We start from the raw sequence: 26526 nt of genomic DNA on the forward strand, positions 1-26526 counted from the left end.
AGGGAATAGTTAGAGGAGACAACAAAAATAACAGTCATGCTGCATAAGTCTCTAGAGGATACTGTTTTTCTTCCTGTGGCTGCCTGAAAAAACAATTACATTCTCAATATTCCTCCAACTAAGGCTTGGATTCAGTCCTATATAACATACCGATTGCTGGTTTGAGGCTCTTCTTTCAGGACAAGTAGATATCCAGGAAAGAACGGTTCGGCACACATGAACAAACTCATGCTCATAAAAAAAAAACATGCTTTTCAAATTAGTACCAAGATTGTAAAGACTGGGCAACATCTTACTATTTAAGAAAAAATATTTATTTGCAAGAAATGGAAATACAAAAGCATAACAATTTCAATTTATTTTTTTTCCCAAACTAAGTACAAGTGTCCTACAAAGCTTTTTTTTTTTTTTTTTGGTATTTACTTAGCAATGATAAAGAATAAAAAGTCATTTAAAAAACGCGATAGGACAGATAACAGCCTCACAACGTATTTAGATTTAAACACTGCTGGTCTACGTAACCTGTTACAAAAGAGAGCAAAACCTAACTGTCAGCATAGACATTAAAGCTCACCGTTGATTATAGCCCAGGGTCTGCTCAGCATTGTTTAAAAAGGGTCACTCACAGTTTTGTCAAAGAGTGCTGGTGTTCTCTATGAACTCATAAAGTGTTTTATTTGAAAAGGTGATTTTCTAAGTAGTATAAGCCATGGGTACATGGTGCAAAAAGTTCATGTTCTCACTCAGCTCGTGAGCAAAGGATGGGAGCAGAGAACAGAGCTAAAACCCCTGGTTTTCCTTTCCCCAGATGTAAAGCCTGCTAGCTGGAACTCACAGAAGATTGGAACAAAAAGATAGGAGATGGACACCTGGGGGGCTGTTCCAGCATGAAGGGAAGCGATGAGCATCGCACAGCAGGGTCATTGCAGGGGACAGGTGCTGTAATTCCTGCCCAGAGAACTTGAAAGCTTACAGTGTGCTCACAGCAAGGAATCGGCTCAGCTAGTCCAGAAATTGTTGCATTTCCCATATTACTTAGTTCTTTATTCATCCTGTGGTAAAGAGTCACCCTTGTTTTCTGTATCTACAAAACTGAAAGACTTAAAACTTACTTAGCACAGCACTCAACACCCTAGTAAATGCTCAAGAAATATTATTTCCCTTCCTTCTAGAAACCAAGGCTAAATAAAACATTCCTGAATTTTACGTTGTCCAAAATAACAAAACAAAACAACACCTAGTTTTTTCCTGTGGTAAGTGCTGACCCTTTGACCATAAAGGCATGGAACATTAATCTTCACATGGGCCAGGTTCCTTTGCCCTGAGAAATGTTCTGCTATGAGGATTTATAATACCTTTAATCCTGGCTGGTTGTGTTTTTGATGTGATTGCACTCCTGCAAACTGGGATTTTCCTAATGGACATAACCCTATTTCTTTTCTCCTGATGTGCAAATCTGATAGTGGCTCACTTTTAGGAAACCACTTTTGAGCCTTTGGAAAAAAATTCTTTCCCCCACACCCACCTCAATCTAATAATAAAAGAATATACACAAAATCTCCCAGCGACGAGGGATTCCTCAGTCATCCTGGATTTATATATAAGGTATGTTTAAGGCACAAATGAGCATGTAAGGGAGGAATGTGCGTGTGCGTGTGCGTGTGTGTGTGTGTGTATGTGTGTGTGTCAGAGAGAGAAGAAGGGAGAGAGAAGTATAAGCATTTGGGTCTTTTGAGTAACTACTATTAATGTTTCCTCAATCCCTTCTATTCCCCAATATTCCCTAGGGCCTCAGGTAACACTCTTCCTTATGAAACTGAAAAGTCTTAGGAGTAACTGAATGAATGAGTGAATGAACGAAACATCTAAGTCTTGTCTCTGGATCCTTCACAGCCCTCACGTCACCACCTACTCTCTCCTGTAACTGCCCTCCCAGCGGGGCCTATCCTAGCATGTGTCTATGGATAGTCTCAGCTGAAGGTGGCCAAATAAAATGACTCTCAAGAGGGCACTACCTGCCCACGGCTTCACAGGCCCAGCCAGCCCAACGAGCAGAAGTGCTGGTGTCTTTAACCCAGGTTTCTTAAAGACTGGCTTCAGCAGAACCAACGGTAGTGACTTGGGACAGATGAAGGGGAGGATGAAGGTCTTCTAGTGCATCTCTGCCCTCTCCGTGTTGGCAAGGTTGGCATGAATGGGCCATTATTCAACTGGGGGTGGGATGTCTCCATTTCTGGACTGTGCTCAAATTCACACCTCGTATGACATGTGTGCAGAGGAGCTGGCCTGGAGAGGCCTCTGATTCTGCCTCTACGCTTTTGCTGGGTCTGAGGACATGGGAGGGAGGAGCCATAAAATGCTGGAGAACAATTTTAATAAAACACTTGTGAAAAAATGCTGGACACTGACTCACTGCCAGAACAAAGAAGAGCCAATTCAACATCCCAACTTTATGGGCACGTAAGATTCACAAGCTGAACTGATTTAGGAAGAAAAAAAAAACATGGTAATTATAAGGGGTCTGTGAATAAGTTGAACTAAAAGCTGCTTTCACAATCTACAAATTAGGCCTCCAAATCAAAATCATTTATATTAACCAAAAGGTTATCTAATTTGGCCCATATTGGTGTCAAATCTCATCCCCACTCCCTGCCAAAAAAGAGCAACCTAGTTCAGCTGTCGGATTTTTATATAACACTCTCTTTATGTGAGCTAGACTCCAGAGTCCTCACACTTCACAGAAATTCTTTCTTAAAACTGGCACTGCAGCCTTTCATTTACAATATCCCTTTTTAAGTGCAAAGTCGAGGGCTGTGAAAAGAACCACAGTAGGGGTCTGGGTTACTCAGGTCTTATCCAGTGAAAAATTAGTTCTCTGAATCTTTGTGAAACATCTCCTTCACTGGTGCAATCTAAGAAAGGGAAATGGGAAACTTGTTTACATGATGAAAAATATAATTAAGAGATTGACTCTTTATGGCTTATGGTCGCTCTGACAGACTCGTATTTCTCAAAACTTACATTCAGAAGACAATGTCTGCCACTATTTGAAATCTTTAGAGCTAACCACAAGTTAATGACTAGTCGAAGAGGCCACTTGGTGGGGAAAACAAATCCACTGATATTCTGCTCTTAATCCCTGAACAGAAAATGTGCACACATCCATTAATTATCTGGAACCAATCTGGTGCTATACAACTCTTCTGTGTCCTCTTGACCCCATTTTGTCCTCCTAAAGGGACAACTGTTAGTTCCTTTAACTCACTCAAGCAAGGAGTAGAGGGCAGAGGTTTATCTAAAAGAGCAGTGATGTTGGTTCTTGGAGCCCCCTTAAAAGGGCCATCTGAGCTCTCTGCCTAATGTCCCATTTTCTACATAGATTCCGTTTTGGAAGGACAGTTTCCCAAGAGTTCTGCTGTTTGGAGGTCTAGAGAGAGTGATGTCAAGCAAGGGTAGTAAGGGAGAAAATAAAATCCTCAAAGCACTAAGGACAGGGGCTAGAAGTTTCCTTTATCTTCCCCCTCCTCATTTAGAAGAGCACGTTTCCTACTCTACGTCTGGGAGCCTTGAAAACCCAGTCTGGTTCAGTTGCAGCAGGTACGTGGGCTGGCTCATTCTCTCACTTCTGCCCTTAAATTTGAAACCTTTCCTTCCTCATTGCCCAAATGCTACTTAAGTAAATCTTATCTTTTTGCCTTCTTTGGGCCCTATAGGCTGCCTATGCCTGACAATGACCTGACAGTTTAAAAGAGAGGGATGGATCAGTGGAGGCCCATGGTCACCAGATACCAGCCAGGCCCAACAGGATCTGGGCTGCAGACAGTGGAGCAGAGAGAAGCAGAAGCAGAACCTGCTAGCAACCCTCCTCCTGCACAGCCCAGACAGTCTCCGCCCTGGCTAATGTGAGGGACAACAAGAACCCTCCAGACAACAGGGCTGCCAGGACTACGGGGGCCCAATCCAGCTTCCACTCACAGCGAGAAGATGAACTTGGCGGCTTTCCAGGCTGGAACCATCTCCAGCATAGCAGAGAGAGGGGAATCACTCACAGGGAGCCCCAAATGGGCCTAGACAGACAAGGCAGGGACCGGCTTATGAGGTATGACGACAAATGTTAATAACATCAAATCCTGTACCTGATATGGAATGGAAGCCAGGGTGTGGGCTTAATCCCTCTAAGTACAGGCTCCAATAACAATGCAGATGACGTGTGTGTGGGTGGGGGGGGGGGGGGACAGAGAGAAGGAGAGACAGAGAGAGAGAGAGAGAGAAGCCAAAAACAAAGGCATTTCAGCTGCTAATAAAAATAAAATACAAACTCTATGCATATTTCCTACACAAAATCTTTCCCAAGCTCGGAAAAAACACTTGAGGGTTTTCTACATTACACAATAAAAAGGCAATTTCCACTTCTTATTTATATGAAAGAGGAAAGATTTTTTTAAACTACAAAAGTTACTTTTAACCATAAAAATAAACAAAAAAAAAAACTAAAAGTAGGTTGGGGGTTAGGTTGTATCTCTTTGGGCGAGCTGCAAAGTAGCCAAACCTGACTATCAAAGGTAAGAATGTGGATACACAAATGTCGCCTACCCCACCGTGCTTTGTTGAGGCAGGGGACGAGGAGGACAAAGTGGAAGTGTGGAGGGAGGAGGGGGCCATGCAGGTGTGGAAAGCCAGCAAGGTTGTCTGAAATGTCTGTTGTCAGGAACAGGGCTTCCCTTCTCTGTCATGAAAACAGGATAGAAAAAGCTTGTGGCCAGGGAACCCCGGGCCTGAGTGAGGCATTGTGCCATCTCTTGCTCTGAGCTCATCCTAGAGGCAGACACATACATGCTCAAGGGAACCTCTTTTTCAATGGTAATTATTCCAGTTAAAAGAAAAAACAAAAGAAAGGAAACAAAACATTGTCTGGAAAGACAGGGGATCCCAGAGCCTAGGGTGCCCTCCTAGCTCTGAAGGCTCGCAGAAAACTTGGCTAGCTTAAAAGGAGGCATCGATCTCTTCAGTGTGGTTGCTAGCAGGAAGCCTCGGCAAGCTAATAAATACTATTTACAAGTGGGGAGGAGAAGCCAGGGAGGCAGAACTATGGATGTGTGGGGAACCAGGTTGCGGGAGGTCCTAAAAGCGACAAGATGGGGCAGGTTTGCCTGGAGTAGAAAAGCCTGATCCCCTCAGGCATTGCACTTGCGGCCTGAGAATATGAACGAGAGCCCTCGCCTGCCAGTGCTGGTGCAGGAGACGAGACGATCCAGCGAGGGCTCCCAAGGGGCAGAGTGGGCGGAGGGCTGCTGTCGGGGGTGTTCACACCAGAGACCCCAGTGCGAGCAAGGGAGGACATGGGTCAGTGCTTTGCCAAATACCAACAGGCATCATGGCATTTTTGTGGCCAGAGTCTGGGGTCTTGACTGAACAAGAGCCATCTCGTCTCCAAAGGGGGGGTTACACCTCACAGGTGCACATTAGGCAGTATCTTTTTGGCACTATTGGTGGAAACAAGCCTGCTTGTCCCACCTCCAACCCCTAAAATAATTTCCTATGGCAGTAAGAGAAAGGAAGGGAGGGATGCAGGCTCCCTTCTGCACAGGAGGGGCGTGGACCACGGGGAGATGCTCTCTCACTGCAGGGAAGTCCCAGGCTGGCCTCCCATCTGAAGCCACTAATGCTTGCCCACGTCTTCATGAAGATCCAGTGGCAAAGAGGAAAAGCTGATGACAAAGGTAGTTTGGGGATGTAAAAGTAGAGTTAAGGGAAAGGGAGGGGGTGCAGGCAGCCTCTTTAGAAAGTGGTGTTCACTCTTCTGTCGAGTTCTACAACTTTTAGTGTTTCATTCCCCTCCAGTTTGGCGCTGACCCTGTGAAGTCATTAAAAGGAAAAAGAAGTATTAGGCACCAGCTGTTAGCTACAATTCTCATGCTTTGTAGTGTGATACAATCATTCAGGGGTTGCAACTTGGTGAGACCGCCTGGGCATGTTTCTTGTCCTTTTCTCTCCTAGAAGCAATTCTCCGTTTCCAAAGTCCCCTGCTACCAGCCTCTCCACTAGTCCACATTCTTACCTTTATCTACACCCAAGGCATCCCAACCCTACTAAGGATAATCATGGTGGCTTGATATTGATCTGTTATGGATGCATTAAATTATTCTATTTACTTAGGATGTTTAGCCCTATGTTAAACTCAGGGAAGGAGAAAATAAAATGATAAGAGCTGATCCTTGGCCTAGAAGAGCTTATAATCCAGATAAAGATTTTTAACAATGAGTTAATTTGAAATAATAATCCATAACAGAAAATAAATACATTATTAAACTGTGCAACAACCTGGAAAATCTCTAGGCATTCAGAGGAGGGCTAGGAGGCTTTGTTATCTAGGAGACATCACAGAACAAATGGGATTTGGAGGGGGCCTTGAACAGCTTAGCTGAGAGAAGAGAAACTATGTCCAGAGCCAAGTAAGCAGGCAGCTGGGTCTTGTAGAGATCCCAGCGGTGGCTACATCAGGAAGTTTCTCTATGACGGGAATAATAATGATGCCTTGGGATACTTAAAAGGATTTGTATGATACTGTTTCAGTAGCCCTCATCCAAAAATCTAAAATCTAAAATGCTCCAAAATCTAGAAATTTCTGAGCATTGACATGACACTCAAAGGAAATGCTCACTGAAGCATTTTGCGTTTTTGGATTAGGGATGATTAACTGTTAAGTATAATGCAAATATTCCAAAATCTGAAATCTATAACACTTCTGGTCCCAGGCATTTCAGCTAAGGGATACTCAACCTGCCTCACATCTGTAAAGTGCTTAAAATAGTAAGTGCTAGTAAATGTTAAATATGTATGTATAATCTACATAAAGTACTTCATTATAAACCTTCCCCTGCAGAATTAGGGGATGAAAGCTGAAGAATCTGAAACAAAATCTTTCCCATTTACATCGGAATGGCCTCATTTCTGGGAGGCAAAGGAGCAGAGTTCAGCTAAATCACCAACCATGTCACACGTAACCAGGAGCATGCATGCAGGCCCAGGGACCTCCCCTATCACAATAACAATACCGTGCAGTCGCATAAGCCTTTATGTTTACAAAGGGACTTTTCCCAGAAACTGAGAAACAACTCATGCAGAATTGGAGCCAAATAGATGTTGTTCTCAATATGGAAATGCGTGCCCAGTGCCTCTTAAATGGTACCACTCAACATACATCTATAAGTATAAAACTATAATATGTATAGTTTTAATTAACACATGTGTATTTACATGTAAATCATAAACATATATTAACATATAGCACAATATATATCTACTCCCTAGCTGAAGCCACAGAACATGTCTTAAAGCTGGATTTGCACAGTAAACACCTTGTGGTTACCTGGGCTGTGCATTCACTCGTGTGGCTTGGAAGGGAGGATGGAGACAGTGGGGAAAGGGCTTGAATCCCTTCCCCCACTTCTTGGTGCTACCACGCCAGCTCCCGGCTGATGCAGCAGACATAGGGGAGCTCACCCTGGCTTTCCCCATCTCTGCTTAGGGCAACTGTTGGCCAGCAACAGACTCTCTGCAGTCCCAGGTCCTGGAAATAGGTCCTGAGAGAGCTGAGGAACTGAACCAGGCCTATGGAGAGTCTCAACCTCACATCCCAGGTTGCTGACTCATAACCCACCATCAGTGCACTAGAGGAGTTGGCCCTGTGTCTCTATGACTCACAGGTGCTGCTGCAGCTCCAAAAGCACTGACTTCTCCAGGCTGGTCTCATTCGAGATAATGAAATGGGGAAGATCCACATCCGGCCTGGACTCCAGCCCTGACACCCTGAGCAGGGAGGAACCTCTATCCCAGCCCCCCAGCTCCCCAGCGGAGCCCGGGCTGGACGGCTCCTCTGGGGGAGAATGTTCCTCGTAGATCAGCAGGTTCCTGGATCTCACTGAGGACAGAGCAGAATAACAAGGTGTTAGCAAAAGACCACAGGGGTCCAACACATCCCCTCACTCCAGGTGCTCAGGGCTGGTGGCAGATGACAATGTGTGTGTTCTCGTTGCCCAGAACCATGGGTGCCAACAGGGATTTGGCTTTCTATAAAGACTTTAGAGCTTCGGAGTTTGTGCATTGAAAAATTATACCAATTATACAGTGCTGGAAGAACAATAGAAAATCAAATAAACACAAGGCAAACTACCACCCCCACTGCTTTGAAAATATGAAACTGCCCCCCCTTACCACCCATAACCATCTAGGGAAAATGATTCATGGAGAATGGGAGTGGAATACTTGGAGATGTCCAGACCCAGCTAAAAGAAGCAGCATTACCAGTGAGTAGGTCTGGCAGGGGGATGAGGTACAGGGCATTTCATTTAGAAAGTGAAGAGGAGACACAAAGCCATAAATCAAAGGATAGAGACAATCTCCTTTGTTTTATAGGACAGTCACACAGCTAGATGGCTCTGTAGCAATTTTCCATGACATAGAAACTATGCTTCCAATTAAATTTAGAGAGATAGTTCCTTGGGGGGGAAAATTCTCAACAGGCCACTGAAATTATTTAATTGGAATGCTGGCACTTCTGTTATACCTGGTGAAGACCACAGACATTTCAAAATGGCAAAATTCTCCCTCTCCCAAATCCAATACAGTAGTCCTCCCTTATCCATGGGGAATACGTTTCAAGACCCCCAGTGGATGGCTGAAACCGAAGCTAGGACTGAACCCTATATATATGGTATAAGGTATATATGTATAGGAAAAACCATATAGGGTTTATAGATGGGCATATAGCATGTAGGGTTCATATGCCTTTTCCTATACATATGTACTTATGATAAAGTTTGATTTAGAAATTAGGCCCAGTAAGAAATTAACAATAATAATAAAATAGAATAATTCTAACCATATCTTCTAATAAAAGTTACATGAACGTGGCCTCTCTCTCTCAGAATTTCTTATGGTGGTATACTCAGCTATTTTCAGATACCTGCAGGTATTTTCATTGACTGCAGGTAATGTTTCTTATTATAGTGTATTCAGCTATTTTAAGGTAACTGCAGGTATGTTCATTGGCTACAGGTAACTGAAAGCTTAGAATGCAAAACCTCAGATAAGGGGGGACTACTGTACTGCCTAACCCCACGCCTGTTCCTATAGGTGTAGGTGTGAATTTGTGTGTGTATTCCTTACTCACCATCTCTTTATTTCTAGGTGAGAACACCGTACGCTTCTTATCTGACACCTGAGTCCCCATATTCTCTAGATCTTGGGCATAAGGTTTTGGAAAACAGGCTGATTCTTTTTGTTTGTTTGAGATGGAGTCTTGCTCTGCCGCCCAGGCTGGGGTGCAGTGGCACGATCTCGGCTCACTGCCACCTCCGCCTCCTCGGTTCACGCCACTCTCCTGCCTCAGCCTCCCAAGTAGCTGGGACTATAGGTGCATGTACCATCACGCCCAGCTAATTTTGTATTTTTAGTAGAGACGGGGTTTCAGCAGATTGGCCAGGCTGGTCTTGAACTCCTCACCTTGCTGATTCTTTTTTTTTTTTTTTTTTTAGATGGAGTCTCGCCCCGTCGTCCAGGCTGGAGTGCAGTGGTGCGATCTTGGCTCACTGCAAGCTCCGCCTCCCAGGTTCACAGCATTTTCCTGCCTCAGCCTCCCCAGTAGCTGGGACTACAGGTGCCCGCCACCACCCCCAGCTAATTTTTTTGTATTTTTTAGTAGCAACGGGGTTTCATTGTGTTAGCCAGGATAGTCTCAATCTCCTGACCTCGTGATCCGCCCACCTTGGCCTCCCAAAGTGCTGGGGTTACAAGCGTGAGCCACCACGCCCGGCCCTGACCTTGCTGCTTATTTAATTTCACTTTACAAGCCCTTACTATACACATTACATTACATTACTCATACAATTCCACTCAGTGGAGGCAGAAACACAGCAGTTCTCTTAAAACATCACAGAAAGCAACAGACTCTTTCCCTCATCTACTTCCCTCTCCCTTAACAGAACTCAAAAATTAGATGTCAGAATGGATCAGGGAACACAGTCTAGAACAGCAGTTTGCAAACTGTGCTCTTTCAAGCTCTGGAGAATTCCCAGTGGTGCCTCAGTCCAGTGGATGAGGGGCCCCAGGGGAACCCCCACTTGCCTCTTCAAAGGGAGAAGCTCCACTTTTACCACTTTTTAAACAATGGACTTTCACAGAAGATTCCTTTTGGAAGGCTGAGAAACCCAGCTCTAGGGAAATAAAACAAGACTCTGCCCAAGTTGCCACGTGCTGTCTTACCCACGGAGGCTGTGTAGGGCTCCTGCAGGGAATGCTGGCTGGGCAGAGCCATCTTGGTGGCAGAAGGATAGGGCCCGTAGCCTTGAAAGAAGCTGCCGAATGCAACGGCAAAGCACAGCACCACAACCTGTGGGAGAGAAAGAGGGGAGAGAGAACACGAGGGGCTGTGGACTCCAGGCTCCGCACAGCACAGCTTTATACCCAGGGACACAGACTCTCCTCTTCATGCCAGTGGACTGCACCCATGGGTCACATCACCAGAGTGCCTCACCGAGGAACAGCCTCAGAGTGGAGTTCCTCCATGTGGTTTCTCCTACAGCACAGCACTTGGCCTTGGCAAGCAGAGGGAGAGGGGAGACAAGGGCCAGGCCAGGGGCGGTCACTGTGCTACCCTGCTGGGAAGCTCACCATGAGGCAGGTGCCAGTCTGCGTGCCGGCTAACTTGCAGGTTCGAGAAACCTTGCCCATCACCAAAGTCTGAAGCTTCTGGAGTTGCTGAAGGAGAGTCCTGCCAATGATAACAACAGCCGTGAAGGGAGTCTGACAGACAAGAGATGCTTTTTGATCTCCCCATGTGACCCAGGAAGGTCGCCCTGCCTTTGTGCCCGCATTTCAACAGAGCCCTAAGGGACAGTTTCCTCTGGAAGAAGATACGAACACCAGTACCTTCTAGCACCATTGTCACAGAGCTCACTGGGGCTTAGAATCAGCCTTCACACTTGAAGGTCCTGTCCTTGCACTGCCCTGAGTTAGAGGTAACTGCCTCCACATTACCCTGACAGGCTGTGGCTTGTTTCTCATTGATTGAGAACAAAGGAAAAGGAACATTCTGATTGGATGGTGGCTAAAGTCAGAATGGTTGTGTCTCTCCCAAATTCTTATGCTGAAACCCAGTCCTCTATGTGACGGTATTAGGATGCAGCACCTTTGGGAGATGACTAAGTCATAAATGGAGCCCTCATTGATGGGATTCGTGCCCTTATAAGGAGCTGAAAAGACTAGAGTGCTTCCCTTCCACTATGAGAGGACACAGCAAGAAGCTGCTTTCTGTGAACCAGAAAGCAGGCCCTCGCTCAACACTGAATCTCCCAACACTTTTATCTTGGACTTCCCAGCCTCCAGAACTGTAAGAGATCAATTTCTGTTGTTTATAAGTGACCTCGTTTATGACATTTTGTTATAGCAACCTGAACAGACTAAGAAAATGTTGATTAAAAGAAGAACTCATTTAACCAAGAGATGAGAAAAAACATTGATAAAAACATAAAAAAGGGACAAAGGCAAAGAGAAGGAAAAATAATAAATGACCAGCAGAGAACAACAGAAGGAGTGGCCAGAGGTGGGGGCTGTGACTGGAAATGCCAACACAGAGTAACAGGCATTCACAGGCAGGTTAGAAGAGAGAGAGAGAAAGAAGGAGAGGAAAAACAAGAACGGCTCTGTTTAAGGCAGAGAGGCAAACAGCCACCTGCAGCTCAAGCCTACGGTTCTTAAAGGCTCACAGCACCTCCAGAGTCAGAAACGAAGCCAACATATGAAAGAACAAAGATGCCTGCTCAACTGGACCCTCACGCCCAGAGTCAGGGGTCGTTAAAACCATCCTTTGAAACAGATTCTAGCCTTTCTCCAGGAAAAAGACAGGAGAGCAAGAGCAGAAAAAAAAAGAGACGTTTTATCCCTAAAATTGGACAACTGTGCCTCTCCTTAAAAGGCAAAGTTTGAGGGATAAGAACAGTCTTATATACTCTGCTCTGTGTGACATCAGCACACAGAAAGAGCAGATGGTAAAATTCTTTGCAAATTCTGAACACTGCAAGGCATAGAAAAGGATCTGATAACACACCCTCCTGAGTTAGAACCCCGGGAAGAGTTCCCTGTGAGTGGTGTAAAGAGTTGAAGCTCCTCCTCATCCTCATCCCCCACCCCCAAACCCAGTGCATATGGCAAAGTGGAAAGATTTTATGAGCAGATGCTTTCTCTTGGGTCTCAAGGATTCTCAGAAAATGTGTGCTGTGATGTAACAATGTTAGACAGCCACATAAGTTCACTGGAAAACATCATCAAATCATTTGTTCACAGAACGCTGTGGGCTTTCGCAGATAACTTGCTTCTCATCACAGTCTACCCCCGAATAGCATTCAGGTGCTAGAAGGACAAGCAGATTTTTCCTGGGCTTGCACCTTCGCCCCCAGCTAGTATCAATGAAAAAAGTTCTCCCAATTTAAGCAAATTAAGGACAGGTTGGCCAAAAGAATGGTTTTGCTTTCAGCAGTTTAAATGGCTAGGAGTGGTGGGTGAATTGGAGCAGCCCTCAGCACACGGAGTAGATGTTTTCTGGACTCAAAACTCCTTTGCGGGCCAGGCACGGTGGCTCACGCCTGTAATCCCAACACTTTGGGAGGCCGAGGTGGCCAGATCACGAGGTCAGGAGTTTGAGACCAGCCTGGCCAACATAGTGAAACCCCCATCTCTACTAAAAACATAAAAAATTAGCTGGGCATGGTGGTGGGCATCTGTAATCCCAGTTACTTGGGAGGCTGAGGCAGGAGACTCGCTTGAACCCAGGAGGCAGAGGTTGTAGTGAGCTGGGATTGCACCATTGCACTCCAGCCCAGGCAACAGTGTGAGACTCCGTCTCAAAAAAACAAAAAAACAAAAAAAACCTTCTATGCGGTTCCATCTACATGACATTTTCCCCAGGTATAGTGATTTTAATTGAAGCAACACAAAATCATTCATTCTATTAGTTAATATCACTAATTTAAGTTCTATTTAATGTGAAGATCTTTTTTTGTACTTAATCGTACATTTTTGTTTGTTTCTGGTTATATAGAAGTATGACTGAATGTAGTTTAGACCTGGTTTATATTTAAATGTATTCAGGTACAATTTTTGTTTCTTTTTCTTTTTTTTTCTGGAGATACAGTCTTGCTCTGTCGCACAGGCTGGAGTGCAGTGGTGTGATCACAGCTCACTGCAGCCTCAACCTCCTGGGCTCGAGCAATCCTCCTGCCTCACCTCCTGAGTAGCTGGGAGGGAATACAGGTATGAGTCATCATGCCCAGCTAAGTTTCTTTTCTTTATTTTTTGTAGAGACAGGGTCTCTCACTTTGTTGCCCAGCTCGTCTGGAACTTCTGAGCTCAAACGATCCTCTCGCCTCTGCCTCCCAAAGTGCTGGAATTACAGGCATGAGCCACTTGTGCCCAGCACCATTTTCTTTAAAAGCATTTTGTATGTTTACTTAATGCTGAGAAATACTCAACAGCATAATTAAATTCTACTTAAAGAAAGTTTGCAACTAAATGGTTCTATGATGCAGCACCTTTCCTTCCTCATGAAACTTTTTCTCTGTTCTCCCAGGACTTCCCCAGAAAATTCCCTTCCTACCCAACAGCACAGCTGCCTTTTCCTTCTGCACTGCCACTTCCTGAGTGTGCATTCATTCTCACAGCGAGATATCACTGGCCGTAGCATATATTTGACTGTCTACCACCTGTAATGCCAGCCCCAAAGCCCTTGCTGGGTTCTCTCTGCTGATATTTCTTCAAGTCCTTGGGCAAATTTACAGGTAAGCCCACAGATAAGACCACATGGCTCAAACCCTTTCCTCTTATTGCTGACCACTCTCTGTGGTAGCAATGGGTCTCTCCTTCCTGCTAAGCTATGAAAAGTGGTCTCCTGTTCCCCTGGCCTGCTCAAGAGTTACTTCTGTAAGTGACGGCTGCCACTTTTCCTGGGCACCTCAGTTTTCCACTGGACACTCCTGCTGCCTGTAAGCTGGTGGCCTCAAGGTGCTGAAGTTTAGCTATGCTCTGGGCATGAGGGGGTAACGTTTCTCTATCCAGGCTTCAGTTAGTACCTTTCCAGATGGTACCAAAGCATGTTACTTTTGCTCCAAAGTCTTAAGCTGTTTTGAAAGGGGAATGACCACTTCCATTTTTTACCAATAATCCCTATTGACCAGCAGCCAGCCCGTACTTCCTCCCTGCCCATGCCCTACCCCTTGCCTGGTCCTTAGAGCATGAATAGCTTAAAAAAAAAATTCCACACAATACTTGGAATCAGTCCTCCCTTCCAATTTCTGGTTGAGATCTCTGGGCCCTGTACCCCTTTCCCGAGGATGAACAGTCTCCTAGGAGGCTCCCCAGTTCCTCCTGAAAACAGACTTTCAGCAGGCCAGATACACCTGAAGCCCACTGAAAGAATATCTTAGGCTCAAATTGGAATCCCCCTTTCCCCAGTTACAGGTGTAAAGTGCTACCAGTTGGGAAGAAGGACCCTTTAAGAAGGACTGGAGAGAGCAGGGAGGGCTGGTGTTTCCTGACTGCACAGCACTTTGCTTGGCATTCATGGACCATCCTTTCCCTACTCAAGATGACTATATTCTGAATCCACTGCAAATGAAAATGGTTGTTTAATAGTCCCTGATTTCTAACAGTTTATAATCTAACTCTTTAAGATGAGCAAACATGTAGTTTAAAATACACATTTTTAGTTCGAAATGTTGGTGGAAAGCGCGACAGTGACTAATAATATGCTGTTTGCCATTGCTTCTCCTACTGGTGCTGGAGAAAGTAAACGGAACTGATGGTGGAAATGACAACATGTGCAAGGCCCCATCAATCAGCAACACTGAGGCATTTCACTCAGTCATCCCCAGAATCCAAACAGACTTCTATGATCCAATAAAGTTTGGGAAATTCATACACATCCATACAACAGAAACACTCCTTTTCATCATAAAAAAAGAAAATGAACAATGACAGAGTACTGAGTGTCTACTACTTGAGTTCCAAGAACTACATACACTAAAATACTAAGCAATCATCTCAAAGTCACGTAGCTAATAAGTAGACCTAAGATGTAAACCAAAACCTATCTGACCCCATAGCTTGTGTATATTCCAACACGGTACAGCATGGTACCCTAATCAATAACCTACTAAAATTAATAATAAAGGATGTCTTAGTTAAGTAGATTTTATATTATAAAATATAAGATATTGACACCAGCCCAACTGATATGTCCACCATTACATATGAAAATATTACTATTAAAAGAGACTAAGCCATAGATGGAAGAGCCACGATAAAACCCATTCCGATGGCAAGGAGGTGCATACTAAGAAAATTTCAGTAACAATGACACAAAAACCATCAGGGCAAATAAATATTGTGCGGTATTTTCTCTGGATACATCAAAGATAAAATGCAGATAATAGATAAAAGAATCAAGGGTACTCCTTGCCTAGTTAAGGTGTCAGGAAGTCAAGCCTGGGCTTTATTTAGAAAAGTGGAAAATATAAAACCTGTCCCTCTGTGAAATACCAAAAAAGCTGATGAGATGGCTTTAGAATTGCTAAGCTGATGCATATATATCAGGAGGATTGGCTCTAAAGGCAAAGACACCTGAGTTTCAATCAGAGGATGACTGCTATGTGCCTTTAATCAAGTTAAGTTCTGAGTTTAGGCAGCTACTCAGATGAATTCCCTTGAACACATCAGCTAATGGAATAATGAGCCAATACCCCCTCCCAGGGTAACTCTGGGTTTGCTGAAGCAAATACATCTTTGAAGAGTGCTTGCTGTCTCTTCTCACTGATGACAGATGAGGCCAGTCCTTTTTATGGGAAAGCCTGTGACCTCATAACTGATATGTTGGTTTGAGATGATGTGGCACTTTCTCTGATGTCACTGAGACAGATGCCACTGCCTGCAGCAATGGGATCTTGGATGACAGCCCCCACCCTATTTGTGTGAAGGGCTGGGTGGAGAAAAGGCAGCCAGCAGATGAAATGGAAAAGTTATTTTTAAACTACAGCTATAAAAAGTCAACCGCAGGACAGATCCAATGGTGCCTATGAAGCTCAGTATAAACTTCCTCTTTATTATTGTATTTTAAATCATCAGTGATCATGGCTAATTATGGCCTTAATGAATTCTTGGGCTTCCGGGAACAAAATCTTAATTTAGAGAAAGGAATACTCTTAGCATATGTTTATCTGGGCCAACAGATTTTTCACAATTTGTTAAATTGGAATGTCCAACACTTGATTGAAAATGTGGATTCTGTCCTGTGGTGAGATGTAAAAATAAACTCAGTGGCTATCCTCATGCAGTTCCTTGCAAAAGAGCAGTGGAAAGCAGCTGCCAGCCTTGCCCAAAATAAACCATCACCCTGTATCTTGGGAGGCATATCAAAGGAAATTGGGCAAAACATTCAAAAGAATCCAAGAGTAAGATTGTGGAGACACAATCTTACAATAACTGGGAAATGCATCAACAGTCTCATGTTTTCTTTGTCTTTGGTTTAATTTTGCTTTTTGTATGTGTTTCCTTATTTACAAAAGAAAGAATGAGAACAGTCATCAGTTATTGAATGTTGGACTTTGAACATTCAGGAACCTAATTTCTCACTGGAGTCAGAAACCAGGACCAGGAAAAAAAAAAGTGGTGGATCCCAATTATTTGCTGTGTTGAGAGCTTCAACTTAGGCCCTCTCCATAGACATACTTTCTTTTTTTTTTTTGAGACAGAGTTTCACTCTTGTTACCCAGGCTGGAGTGCAGTGGCGTGATCCTGGCTCACTGCAACCTCCGCCTCTCGGGTTCAAGCAATTCTCCTGCATCAGCCTCCCGAGTAGCTGGGATTACAGGAACGTGCCACCACGCCTGGCTAATTTTTTTTGTATTTTTAGTAGAGATGCGGTTTCACCATGTTGATCAGGCTGGTCTTGAACTCCTGACCTCAGGTGATCCACCCGCCTCGGCCTCCCAAAGTGCTGGGATTACAGGCATGAGCCACCGCGCCCAGCCAGACATACTTTCATCAAATCTTATAACACATCTTAGAAATGGAACTCTCTGGGAAGTGGTGTGTGCAGGTGCACATATGTGTGTGTGCACATATGTATGTGTGTAAACTATTCCCTGGGTAAATCAGCCTCCTTCAGAGATGAAGGAAGTTTTTCACAGCCTTACGGAAGCACCTAGAGCAGTCATTTCCAAATTCCAAATCATGAACCATTTGTGGGTTTGTGAAATCAATTGGGTTGTGACTGGTATATGTTTTTAATGAAATGGAATCAAATAGAATACACAATATCAGAGGGCATTGTAAGCCGTAAAGAACTATCGATTTGTGAAGCATTCATATTAGTCAGGTGTATGATGTATACGTACACATTCATGTGGTATGTCTGGTGTGCCATTTACACTGCATAAAATGTAATCAAAAAAGCCTGAGTGTTACTTATCTAGTGCGCACAATTAAAAAAAAAAAAAAAAAAGAAAAGAAAACTTGGCCGGGCACGGTAGCTCATGCCTGTAATCCCAGTACTTTGGGAGGCTGACGTGAGCAGATCACTTGAGGTCAGGAGTTTGAGACCAGCCTGGCCAACATGGCAAAACCCCATCTCTACTAAAATACAAAAATTAGCCAGGTGTGGTGGTGTGTGCCTGTAATCTCCGCTGCCTGGGAGTCTGAGGAACAAGAATTGCCTGAACCCGGAAGGCAGAGGTTGCAGTGGGCCGAGATCACGCCACTGCACTCCAGCCTGGGTGACAGAGCGAGACTCCATCTCAAAAAAACAAAACTCAAGTGACGATCAGGTGGCCTCATGATGGAAGAGATGAGCATCCATGTCCTTCTGAGGCAAAATCCCCCCTGAATCCCTTCCCACCCCACCTGAGTCACATCTAGAGTTAGTGCCCGGGAGGTTCTGAGGTGAGGAGGGGTGTCCAACATCTGAAACCTCTACCTCAAAGTCCTGGGATGGAGGGCAGGGAGGTGGCGGAATACAATGTTAATAATTATAAGTTCTACACATTTCATAAGGATATTTAAGGAAAATCATGAACAATCTCAAAGACATTTCAATACTAAAGTGTGTCATACACAAAAGACAACCATATCAGCTGAAACTTCTAAAACTTGAGTAAATACCTATATGTTTATGGCCTTTTACTTAAGTTTCGAAGGTTGTTCATGGGGCTCTGGCCTAAATGAAAAAAAAAAGTGTATAAATTTTCTCCTTTTTCTTCCTGTGTTAATTGCTACATTACAAGAGGCTTCTTTATTTTGTAGGAACCAGAGGGCATTTCTGAAATGCTATATTACCTACCAGCCCAGGAACAAACACTGGCCAAGGAACAAAAACTGAGGCTGTGGAATTTTGAACTTTATACTAAATTACACAAAATGCCTTTCTAATCTCTCTGGGGAACTTAGTTTAGTACCCAATAATCCTTTGAAGTTTGAAATATTTCCACATGGAAAGAAAGTTCATACTCTTCACACAACCAGAAGTTAGAGATAATGCAGAAATGAAAAGTGAATTAAAACCAAGGTAAAAGTGTACAGTAGAGTAACTTGGGTCATTTATCAGTCCTCAAATAGCTTCTTTGTGTGCAGCTGGGGGTGGGTTCAGCCAGTTATTGTCAGTCTAAAAGACAAGAGATGAACCCACACACAGAAAACCATAATAGTGTGTAGGGAACAAATACACAAAATTAGTGCAGACACAGCTGTGTGGGCTAAACAAACAGACCAGGAGAGCCAGAATCCAGTCAAAACCCAGTAGACTTGGCTGGAAAGACCTTTAATAGGAATGATATAGAGATTTTCAAGAACAAGAAAAGTAGAGTTAGAGAGAAAGACTATAGCTAAGAGGAAGATCAAAGAGAAAGATTAAGGAATTCTTATTTCTGATAACAATAGAGATAAATGTCAGGCAAGCATGTCCCTTACTTCTGTGAGGTCTGAGGAAAGTGTACAAATGAAGTCCACATGCCACACATCTTAAGGTTTCTCCAAGCCAAGCAGCCCAACACCTGCTCCTTCCGGCTCCCTCTATGGCCAGGTTTGAACTAGAATTCTTCGACTTCCCTGGGCTGCTTGCCAAAATGTGGTAGCATAAGCAGAATTACTCCAGGCCTCAGCCTGCTCCACACCATTGGAGAGAGACAGTGTCTTGGGTCTTCTTGTGTTCCTACACATTCTGCTGTGGATGCCAAGATGGAAAGGCTCTCACTGCTCTTTTATGATGGGCCACCTCTCAAGGTTGTTATGAAGCTGGTAACCTGGACAGATGAGGAAATATCTCTCCCTGGGCAGGAAGCAGGCTTATTGATTGCTTGCTATAAAAGCAGTGGATTCTCCAAGCTCAGGCTTCCTTAGCTGTGACACAATCCCCACTGAGAGCACAGCATCCACCTGGATCTGTCCTGGCACCTGGGGGCAAGGAGAACTGATACATATATGCTGCTGTTCACACTGCCTGCTGAGCCATAGAATCCTTTGTCTCTGACCCAGGGATCTCGTATCTTCTATAAATAAGGCTAAATTGAATCCCAGACCTGACATATTGTGAAGGATGTCATGCACACACCAGCCCTGGTTCAAACTCCATGTGCAGCCCTCCCAAAGAACTGTCTCTGTCTACCCCATTGGCTTCAGGGGTGCCCACTGGTCACCAGGTTTGCCCTTCGGAGAACAGATTTGGGGTAGAAGTCCACACAGGCCCTGGAAATGAGCTAAGACCTTTGGACAGGGAATTCCAGGATCCCAGGTACCGGAGTAAGTTCTAGAGGGCTAGGGTGAGAGCTCCAGATGGACGCATCCCCTTGGTCCTGCCAACTACACATCCCATGGAGGGGGACATGGCTAAAAGAGAGCCAGCACAGGGCCCTCTAAAACACTGAGTCCAAATCAAGGGCCCTTGTGTCCAGGTCTAAAGTTGGCTCTTGCTGGGGTAAGGTCCTTGAAGGAGCAAGAGGTATGGCAGCAAGAGAAACCAAAGTAAGGACCAGTTCAAAAGTTAAGTGACCAAGTTCTCGTCCCCATTCTACCTCTAAATGTTAAGATGACTTTAACCCCACCAGGCCTCAGTTTCTCCTTCTGTAAAATAAGGTGATTAGCAGTTCAATACAATGATATCTAAGATGTATCTCAAGTCTAAGCTCCTATGATTCTACAAATCCATGCTCAAGGAGAAAGGCTGTAGCTCACAGCCCTAAAGAAGCCTGAGAACAAAATAATAAATAAATGGAGCAAACTGAGCCACAAATGCCTACAACTAATGGGCCGGGCAGTGTATGTGCATCACTCATGCAGAAGAAAACTATACCAGTGGGAAAAAATGACAAGATTTCTCAGGGATGAGACCAGGGTGGGGCCATCCAGAGAGCTTGCAGCTTAGAGAGGTGCATTCACTTAGAAAAGCCAGAAGGATTCTCTAGCAGCCACACACGGGCACTGCTCAGACACTGGCAAGTGAAAATGTATTTCTTGATGGAGCACAGGAAGAAGGGCCCCCTGGGAAACCATCTCACTCCCATCTTACACATTTCCTGATAGCATGCAATTAGCGGATCACCTCAGCAAAGGAAGTGTGAAGGTGCTTTCACACCGCTTCAGCTCTGTTCCCAGAGGCTCCCAGAGAAAAACTGAAGAAAGATGAAGAAGACTTCCTCATCTCCTCTCCTGGCCCTGTCCTCTTCCACTTTCCATAGCTCAGATAAAAGATCTTTTCATCTAGAAATCAGTAATAGGCTAGGTGGCTGCTGCTGAGTCCAGTACAAAAAAAAAAAAGAAAGAAAGAAAACCATACTCAGGATTGACTCATAATCCGAGCACAAATTTTCATCTGGGTAGATGGGAAAGTCCCCTGTGGGGTATTGTATAGGAGCGGAAAAAAAGTAAAGAGGTATCATTTTCTTTCATTTGGTCAATGATGAAACAGCCACTCACCCTCCCTGCCACGCCATGCATATGAAACAATGGCCCCCAAGGCCTCTCCACCCCCCATTTCTGGTGACCCAGGATCCTGTTCACTTATCAAAGTTGTTCTACTTCCGTCCAGCTGCCTCTGAAGGATGATAATATGAGAAGCATCAACAGGAACACACACACCGGTGTGCATTCTCCAGCCCAGCCCTGCACACCGCTCAAACACTGGTCACCTACATGGGGTGATGTGAGTAAAGGGTCCCAACGTCTTCCCTTGCCCAGCGCCCCAATCACCAGCTCCCCACGCTGGCTCTAGGGCAGGGCATTGCCAATGCTTACATCAGTCATTTTGGTTACTGTGGTGTTCTCTGAGTACCACAGAGGCCCTTGGCAGAAAACAAAGAGAAAGGGGGAAGAGCAGTTAGAGGAACTGTAGGTCCATTCCCCCTGATTGAGCAAAGCAGCCCTGCTTTTATCTATTTCCCTCTTAAGCCAAAATACATTAAAAGCTACTGGTTTTGTTTGCTTGTTTTGAGATGGAGTTTTCCTCTTGTTGCCCAGGTTAGAGTGCAATGGCGTGATCTCGGCTCACCGTGACCTCCACCTCCCAGGTTCAAGTGATTCTCCCACCTCCTGAGTAGCCTCCTGAGTAGCCGGGATTACAGGCACACGCCACCACGCCCAGCTAATTTTGTATTTTTAGTAGATACGGGGTTTCTCCATGTTGATCAGGCTGGTCTCGAACTCCCAACCTCAGGTGATTCACCAGCCACGACCTCCCAAAATGCTGGGATTACAGGCGTGAGCCACGGCGCCAGGTCTTAAAAGCAACTGGTCTTAAATATTATGAGCTTAGGAGGTCCCCGCTACAACGATCTGTGGGAAGATCACAGATGAATCCATTGCCGGCCATTACTACCATAAAAGTGTTGTCCACCAGGAAAGGTGAGTCTTGAAGAGGGAGAAGAAATGGGAGAAGAAGACACACGGTGCCACTGCACTCCTGAGACTCAAGGGAAGGCACAGAGTACAGGAAAGGAGGCCAACGGGAAGAGGAACATCGACAAACTTGTCCTTCTTTGTAAGTAAAATAAGCCAGACAAAGACAAATACTGTATGGTATCACTTACATCTAAGAAAAATTTAAGTCAAACTCACAGAAACAAGAGAATAGAAAGGTGGTCACTGGGCGCTGGGAGTGGGAGAACTGGTCAAAGAATACAAACTTTCAGTTATAAGGTAAATACATTCTGAGGATCTACTGTATAGCATGGTGACTGTAATTAAAAATGCCATATTACATACTAGAAATGTGCTGAGAGTAGCTCCTAAGCATTGGCACCAAAAAGAAAAAGAAAAAAAAGGTAATTATGTGGAGTGATGGATGTGTTAATTAGCCTGATTGTGATAATCATTTCACAATATACACATACATCAAATCGTTACATTGTATACTGTAAAAATATGCAATTTTGTCAATTATACCTTAATAACGCTGACAACAAAACACATAAACAAAAAACTTTCCCTGCTTTAACAGGTGGCTAAGCTAGCCCTGGTCACATTCAGTAACAGCAGACTGTCAGGGAAGGCTCAGATCCCAATAGCATGAAGTAGATTATTATTATTATTATTTGAGACGGAGTCTCCCTCTGTCACCCAGGCTGGAGTGCAATGGCACAATCTCGGCTCACTGCAACCTCTGCCTCCTGGGTTCAAGTGATTCTCCTGCCTCAGCCTCTCAAGTAGCTGGGATTACAGGCGTCTGCCACCACGCCCAGATAATTTGTGTATTTTTAGTAGAGATGGGGTTTCACCATATTGGTCAGGTGATGTCTGACCAACAGGTGACCCACCCGCCTCGGCCTCCCAAAGTGCTAGGATTACAGTCATGAGCCACTGCACCTGATCAAGGTAGATTATTTTTAATGGTGAGTCAAAGATCCTGTAGAAATGTATGAGAATATGTCCAGTGTTTTGTTATGTGTAAATAGTTCTTAACAAAGAAGTATGCACAATATAAATATGTACACATAAGATATTCCAAAACATAGATACCTCTGAGTGAAAGGATTCTTTTTTTTTCCTAAATTATTTTTACAAGGAGCACATATTATGTATGCATCTTCCTTAAGTCTGAAACGTATGATAAACAAGTAAAACTATACCAAACTAAAAAGCTTCTGCACAACAACAACAAAAATTAACAAAACGAAAAGGCAGCCCACGGATTGGGAGAAAATGTTTGCAAACCATATAAACCATCACGAGGGGTTAGTATTAAAAATATATGAGGAACTCATACAACTCAATATCAAAAAAAAAACCAATTTTAAAAAATGGGCAAAGAACCTGAATAGACATGTCTCTAAAGAAAACATAAAAATGGTCAACTGGTATATGAATAGGTGCTCACTGACACTAGTCATCAGAGAAACGTAAATCAAAACTCTACATGATATCACTTCACATCTGTTAGTACGATCATTATAAAAAAGACAAGGCGTGAAAAGTGTTGGCAAGGATGTGGAGAAAAGGGAACCCTTCCACACTGTTGGTGGGAATGTAAATTAGTAAAACCATTATGAAAAACAGTGTAGAGGTTCCTCAAAATATTAAAAATAGAACTAGCATATAACCCAGCAATCCCTCTGCTGGTATATACCCAAAGACAATGAAATCAGCATCTCATAGAGTTACGTGTGCACCCATGTTCATTAATGATGAAGAGTCTTGCTTTAGAAAAACATTCCGCTAATTACTGGAGCAGAAATGATAGAATTCTATGAGTCTACTTTCAAACCCCTAATGTATTCATCTCTCTAGCCAATGAGTATACATTGTGGAAAACCAAATAACCAATTTTTATGTTCCTTCTGATGGAGGCATGTAGCGGAACCTATGAAGAATTCTTACCAAAAACCAAAACCAAACAAAGTAGAGTCTGTAGTGGTCGAAGGACTGTGCTAACGGACACCACAAGGACATTACAGGTAAACTAAGACCACGGAAGACTCTATAGGACAACTGACAAGGCCTTTACTAAATAACAGCAAAGACATGCAAGAGAACTTACAGACAAAAAGATATGTAATGGACATATCAAACAGTTTGAACACATGGACCTTATTTGGATATCTGATTCAAACAAGCAAACAAAAATAAAAATGTGGAAGGAGGGAAGGAGGAAGGGAGGGACGAAGGAAAGACAGAAAGGAAGGAAGGAAGGGAGGGAGGGGGGAAAAAGGAAGGAGAAGGGGAAAGGAAGGAAGGGAAGGAAGAAAGGAAGAGAAAAGAAGAAGGAAGGAAGGAAGCAGGGAGGGAGGGAGGGAGGGAGGGAGGGAGGAAGGAAGGAAGGAAGGAAGGAACGAACGAACGAACGAACGAACGAACAAGCAGCACAGTCCACCTGCAGAGGAGAGGAGAGACTTCCCAGGCAAGGTAGTGGGTCGGTCCTTCTCCTTCACACACCCCGACTTCTCCCCAGCACATCCCTGCTGTGCCTCTGCTGCCCCCATGTGGCCAAAGGAAGGCCTGACACTGAGCCACTGAGCCTGTAGCGGACGAAACCTGAACACAAACTCCAAGGAGGTCTTTGCTCTTCCCTTTTTCGCCAATTCTTGGCCAGGATTTGTCCCACCCACCCATGAACCTGGGGCTGCTGCGGGAGCAAGTGCCAGGATGGGTGCCGGGAACGCCTATCGGCTCAGGAGGCTAAAAACATGGATATAGATGCTGGCTGGGGGAGCAGGATCCAGAGAACCAGAGCCGCCTCGGGCAATCCCCCCCAGGGGAGAGGAAGTGGCGATAAAAAGAGAGGAAGCCCCAGGAGACTAACGGCCAAAGGCAAGCAGTGAAACCAGCTCCCTTGCCTCATGAGATCAAGGTAATGCCATGCTAAGTTGGTGGCGCTTCCTTCCTTTGGGCAGTCTGTCTTACAGAGCACTTGGGGTGAACTGCCCCTGACTGCTATCTGAGCACACATTCCCAGAAATGCAGAGAAAATTTCAGGGGGATCCCACTGGCGGTAGTTTTAGCTTATGTCTATATTAGCTGGCTTTTTGAGCAACAAACCATAAAGAATCAGGAAACGGGAATTAAATTCATTCGTTATTATCAAATAACATGCAAAGAGATTTAAACTGATCCCTTCGCACAATTGTTATTGGGCATTAATGCTGACCCTTAATCTGATTAAATTTTTGTTTACCCAGTAAGTCCATTTTTCTCTGCTTAATTTGTTGGATCTCTAACACTCAGGGTGACAGGAGTCTCTGACTAAGAAATAATTGTCACAGCACAGGTATGTATCATGTGTGCACATGAACACATACATTCTGGATGAAACTCCCCAAAAGCCAGTTTCTTAACCCTGCACTTTTACCCCTTTCTCTTGCATATGAGCCAGGCATAAACCTCCATATATTCTTCCCATATCCAGGCTCCAGAGCCAGATCGCCTGGGTTCAAATGCAGCTTTAGCACTTACTGTGTGACCTTGGACAAATCACCTAAACTTTCCGAGTTTCAGTTACCTCCTCTATATAGTGAGGATGATAATAATGGCACCTCATAGGGCTAAATGAGTTCATAGCTGTAAAGTGCTTAAAATAGCACTTGGCACAGCAAGTGCTAGAGGTTGGTACCGTTACAATTTTTGTAAAATGGGTTTGAAATGCAATTAATAAGCTAGCTAATTTTTAAAAACTAATTTAAAAAACAATGATTTTCAGCCAGGTGCAGTGGCTCAGACCTGTAATCCCAGCATTTTGGGAGGCCAAGCGGGGGCAGATCATGAGGTCAGGAGATTGAGACCATCCTGGCCAACATGGTGAAACCCCATCTCTACTAAAAAAAAAAATACAAAAATCAGTCGGGCGTGGTGGCGCGTGCCTGTAGTCCCAGCTGCTCAGGAGGCTGAGGCAGGAGAATCACTTGAACCCGGGAGGCAGAGCTTGCAGTGAGCCGATATCATGCCACTGCACTCCAGCTTGGGCGACAGAGCAAGACTCCATCTCAAAAAAAAGAAAAAAAAACAAAACAATGATTTTCTCTTTTTTTAAACTAATAAGTATCATTTGCTACTAAAATTAGATTATAATGAAGTAGCCGGAGCCTCCTTGTTCACCTCTAAATTTTCATGTCATTTTCAGGAGAATCAGGCTTGTTGATATTATTCTCCTCCAAGCCTCTTTTTTAACCCCCTAGTCATAGTCCTTGTCATGATCAGCTTCTTCTTCAATCCTATATCATTCAGGAAAAGTAAAGAATATGCATGTATGTGTACATGTATGTGCACATGAGTGTGTACATATGTGTATTGTGGATGTGAACATGGGAGCATGTGTGCATATGTGTTTGTATGTGTGCAAGAGTAGCACGTGTGCATGCATGTGTGCATGTGTGTGTGTAGCAGGAGCGGGTGGATGGAGTTTGGCCATGCTGAGCATCTCAGCACAACTGCACTTTCACTGTGACCTCCTCCACTTTTCTGCCCTCGCTGGTTCTGGATTCTATCCTCTTCCTTCTCCACCTT

General features: G+C 44.3%; 1 protein-coding gene across 1 annotated transcript in view; it reads right to left on the reverse strand.

The window, feature by feature from the left end:
- Window positions 1-292: 292 nt before the first annotated feature.
- CREB3L2 (cAMP responsive element binding protein 3 like 2) overlaps window positions 293-26526 on the reverse strand; it is a 127750-nt gene continuing 101516 nt past the window's right edge. Inside the window, exons 9-12 of the mRNA XM_054494889.1 lie at window positions 10672-10771; window positions 10264-10390; window positions 7705-7921; window positions 293-5854 (exon numbers count right to left, since the gene is read on the reverse strand). Coding sequence (XP_054350864.1) covers window positions 5779-5854; window positions 7705-7921; window positions 10264-10390; window positions 10672-10771 — 520 coding nt within the window. The 3' untranslated portion in view covers window positions 293-5778. The remainder of the gene's footprint in view (window positions 5855-7704; window positions 7922-10263; window positions 10391-10671; window positions 10772-26526) is intronic.

This window comes from Pongo pygmaeus, chromosome 6, assembly GCF_028885625.2.
Source record: "Pongo pygmaeus isolate AG05252 chromosome 6, NHGRI_mPonPyg2-v2.0_pri, whole genome shotgun sequence".
NCBI classification, from domain to species: domain Eukaryota; kingdom Metazoa; phylum Chordata; class Mammalia; order Primates; family Hominidae; genus Pongo; species Pongo pygmaeus.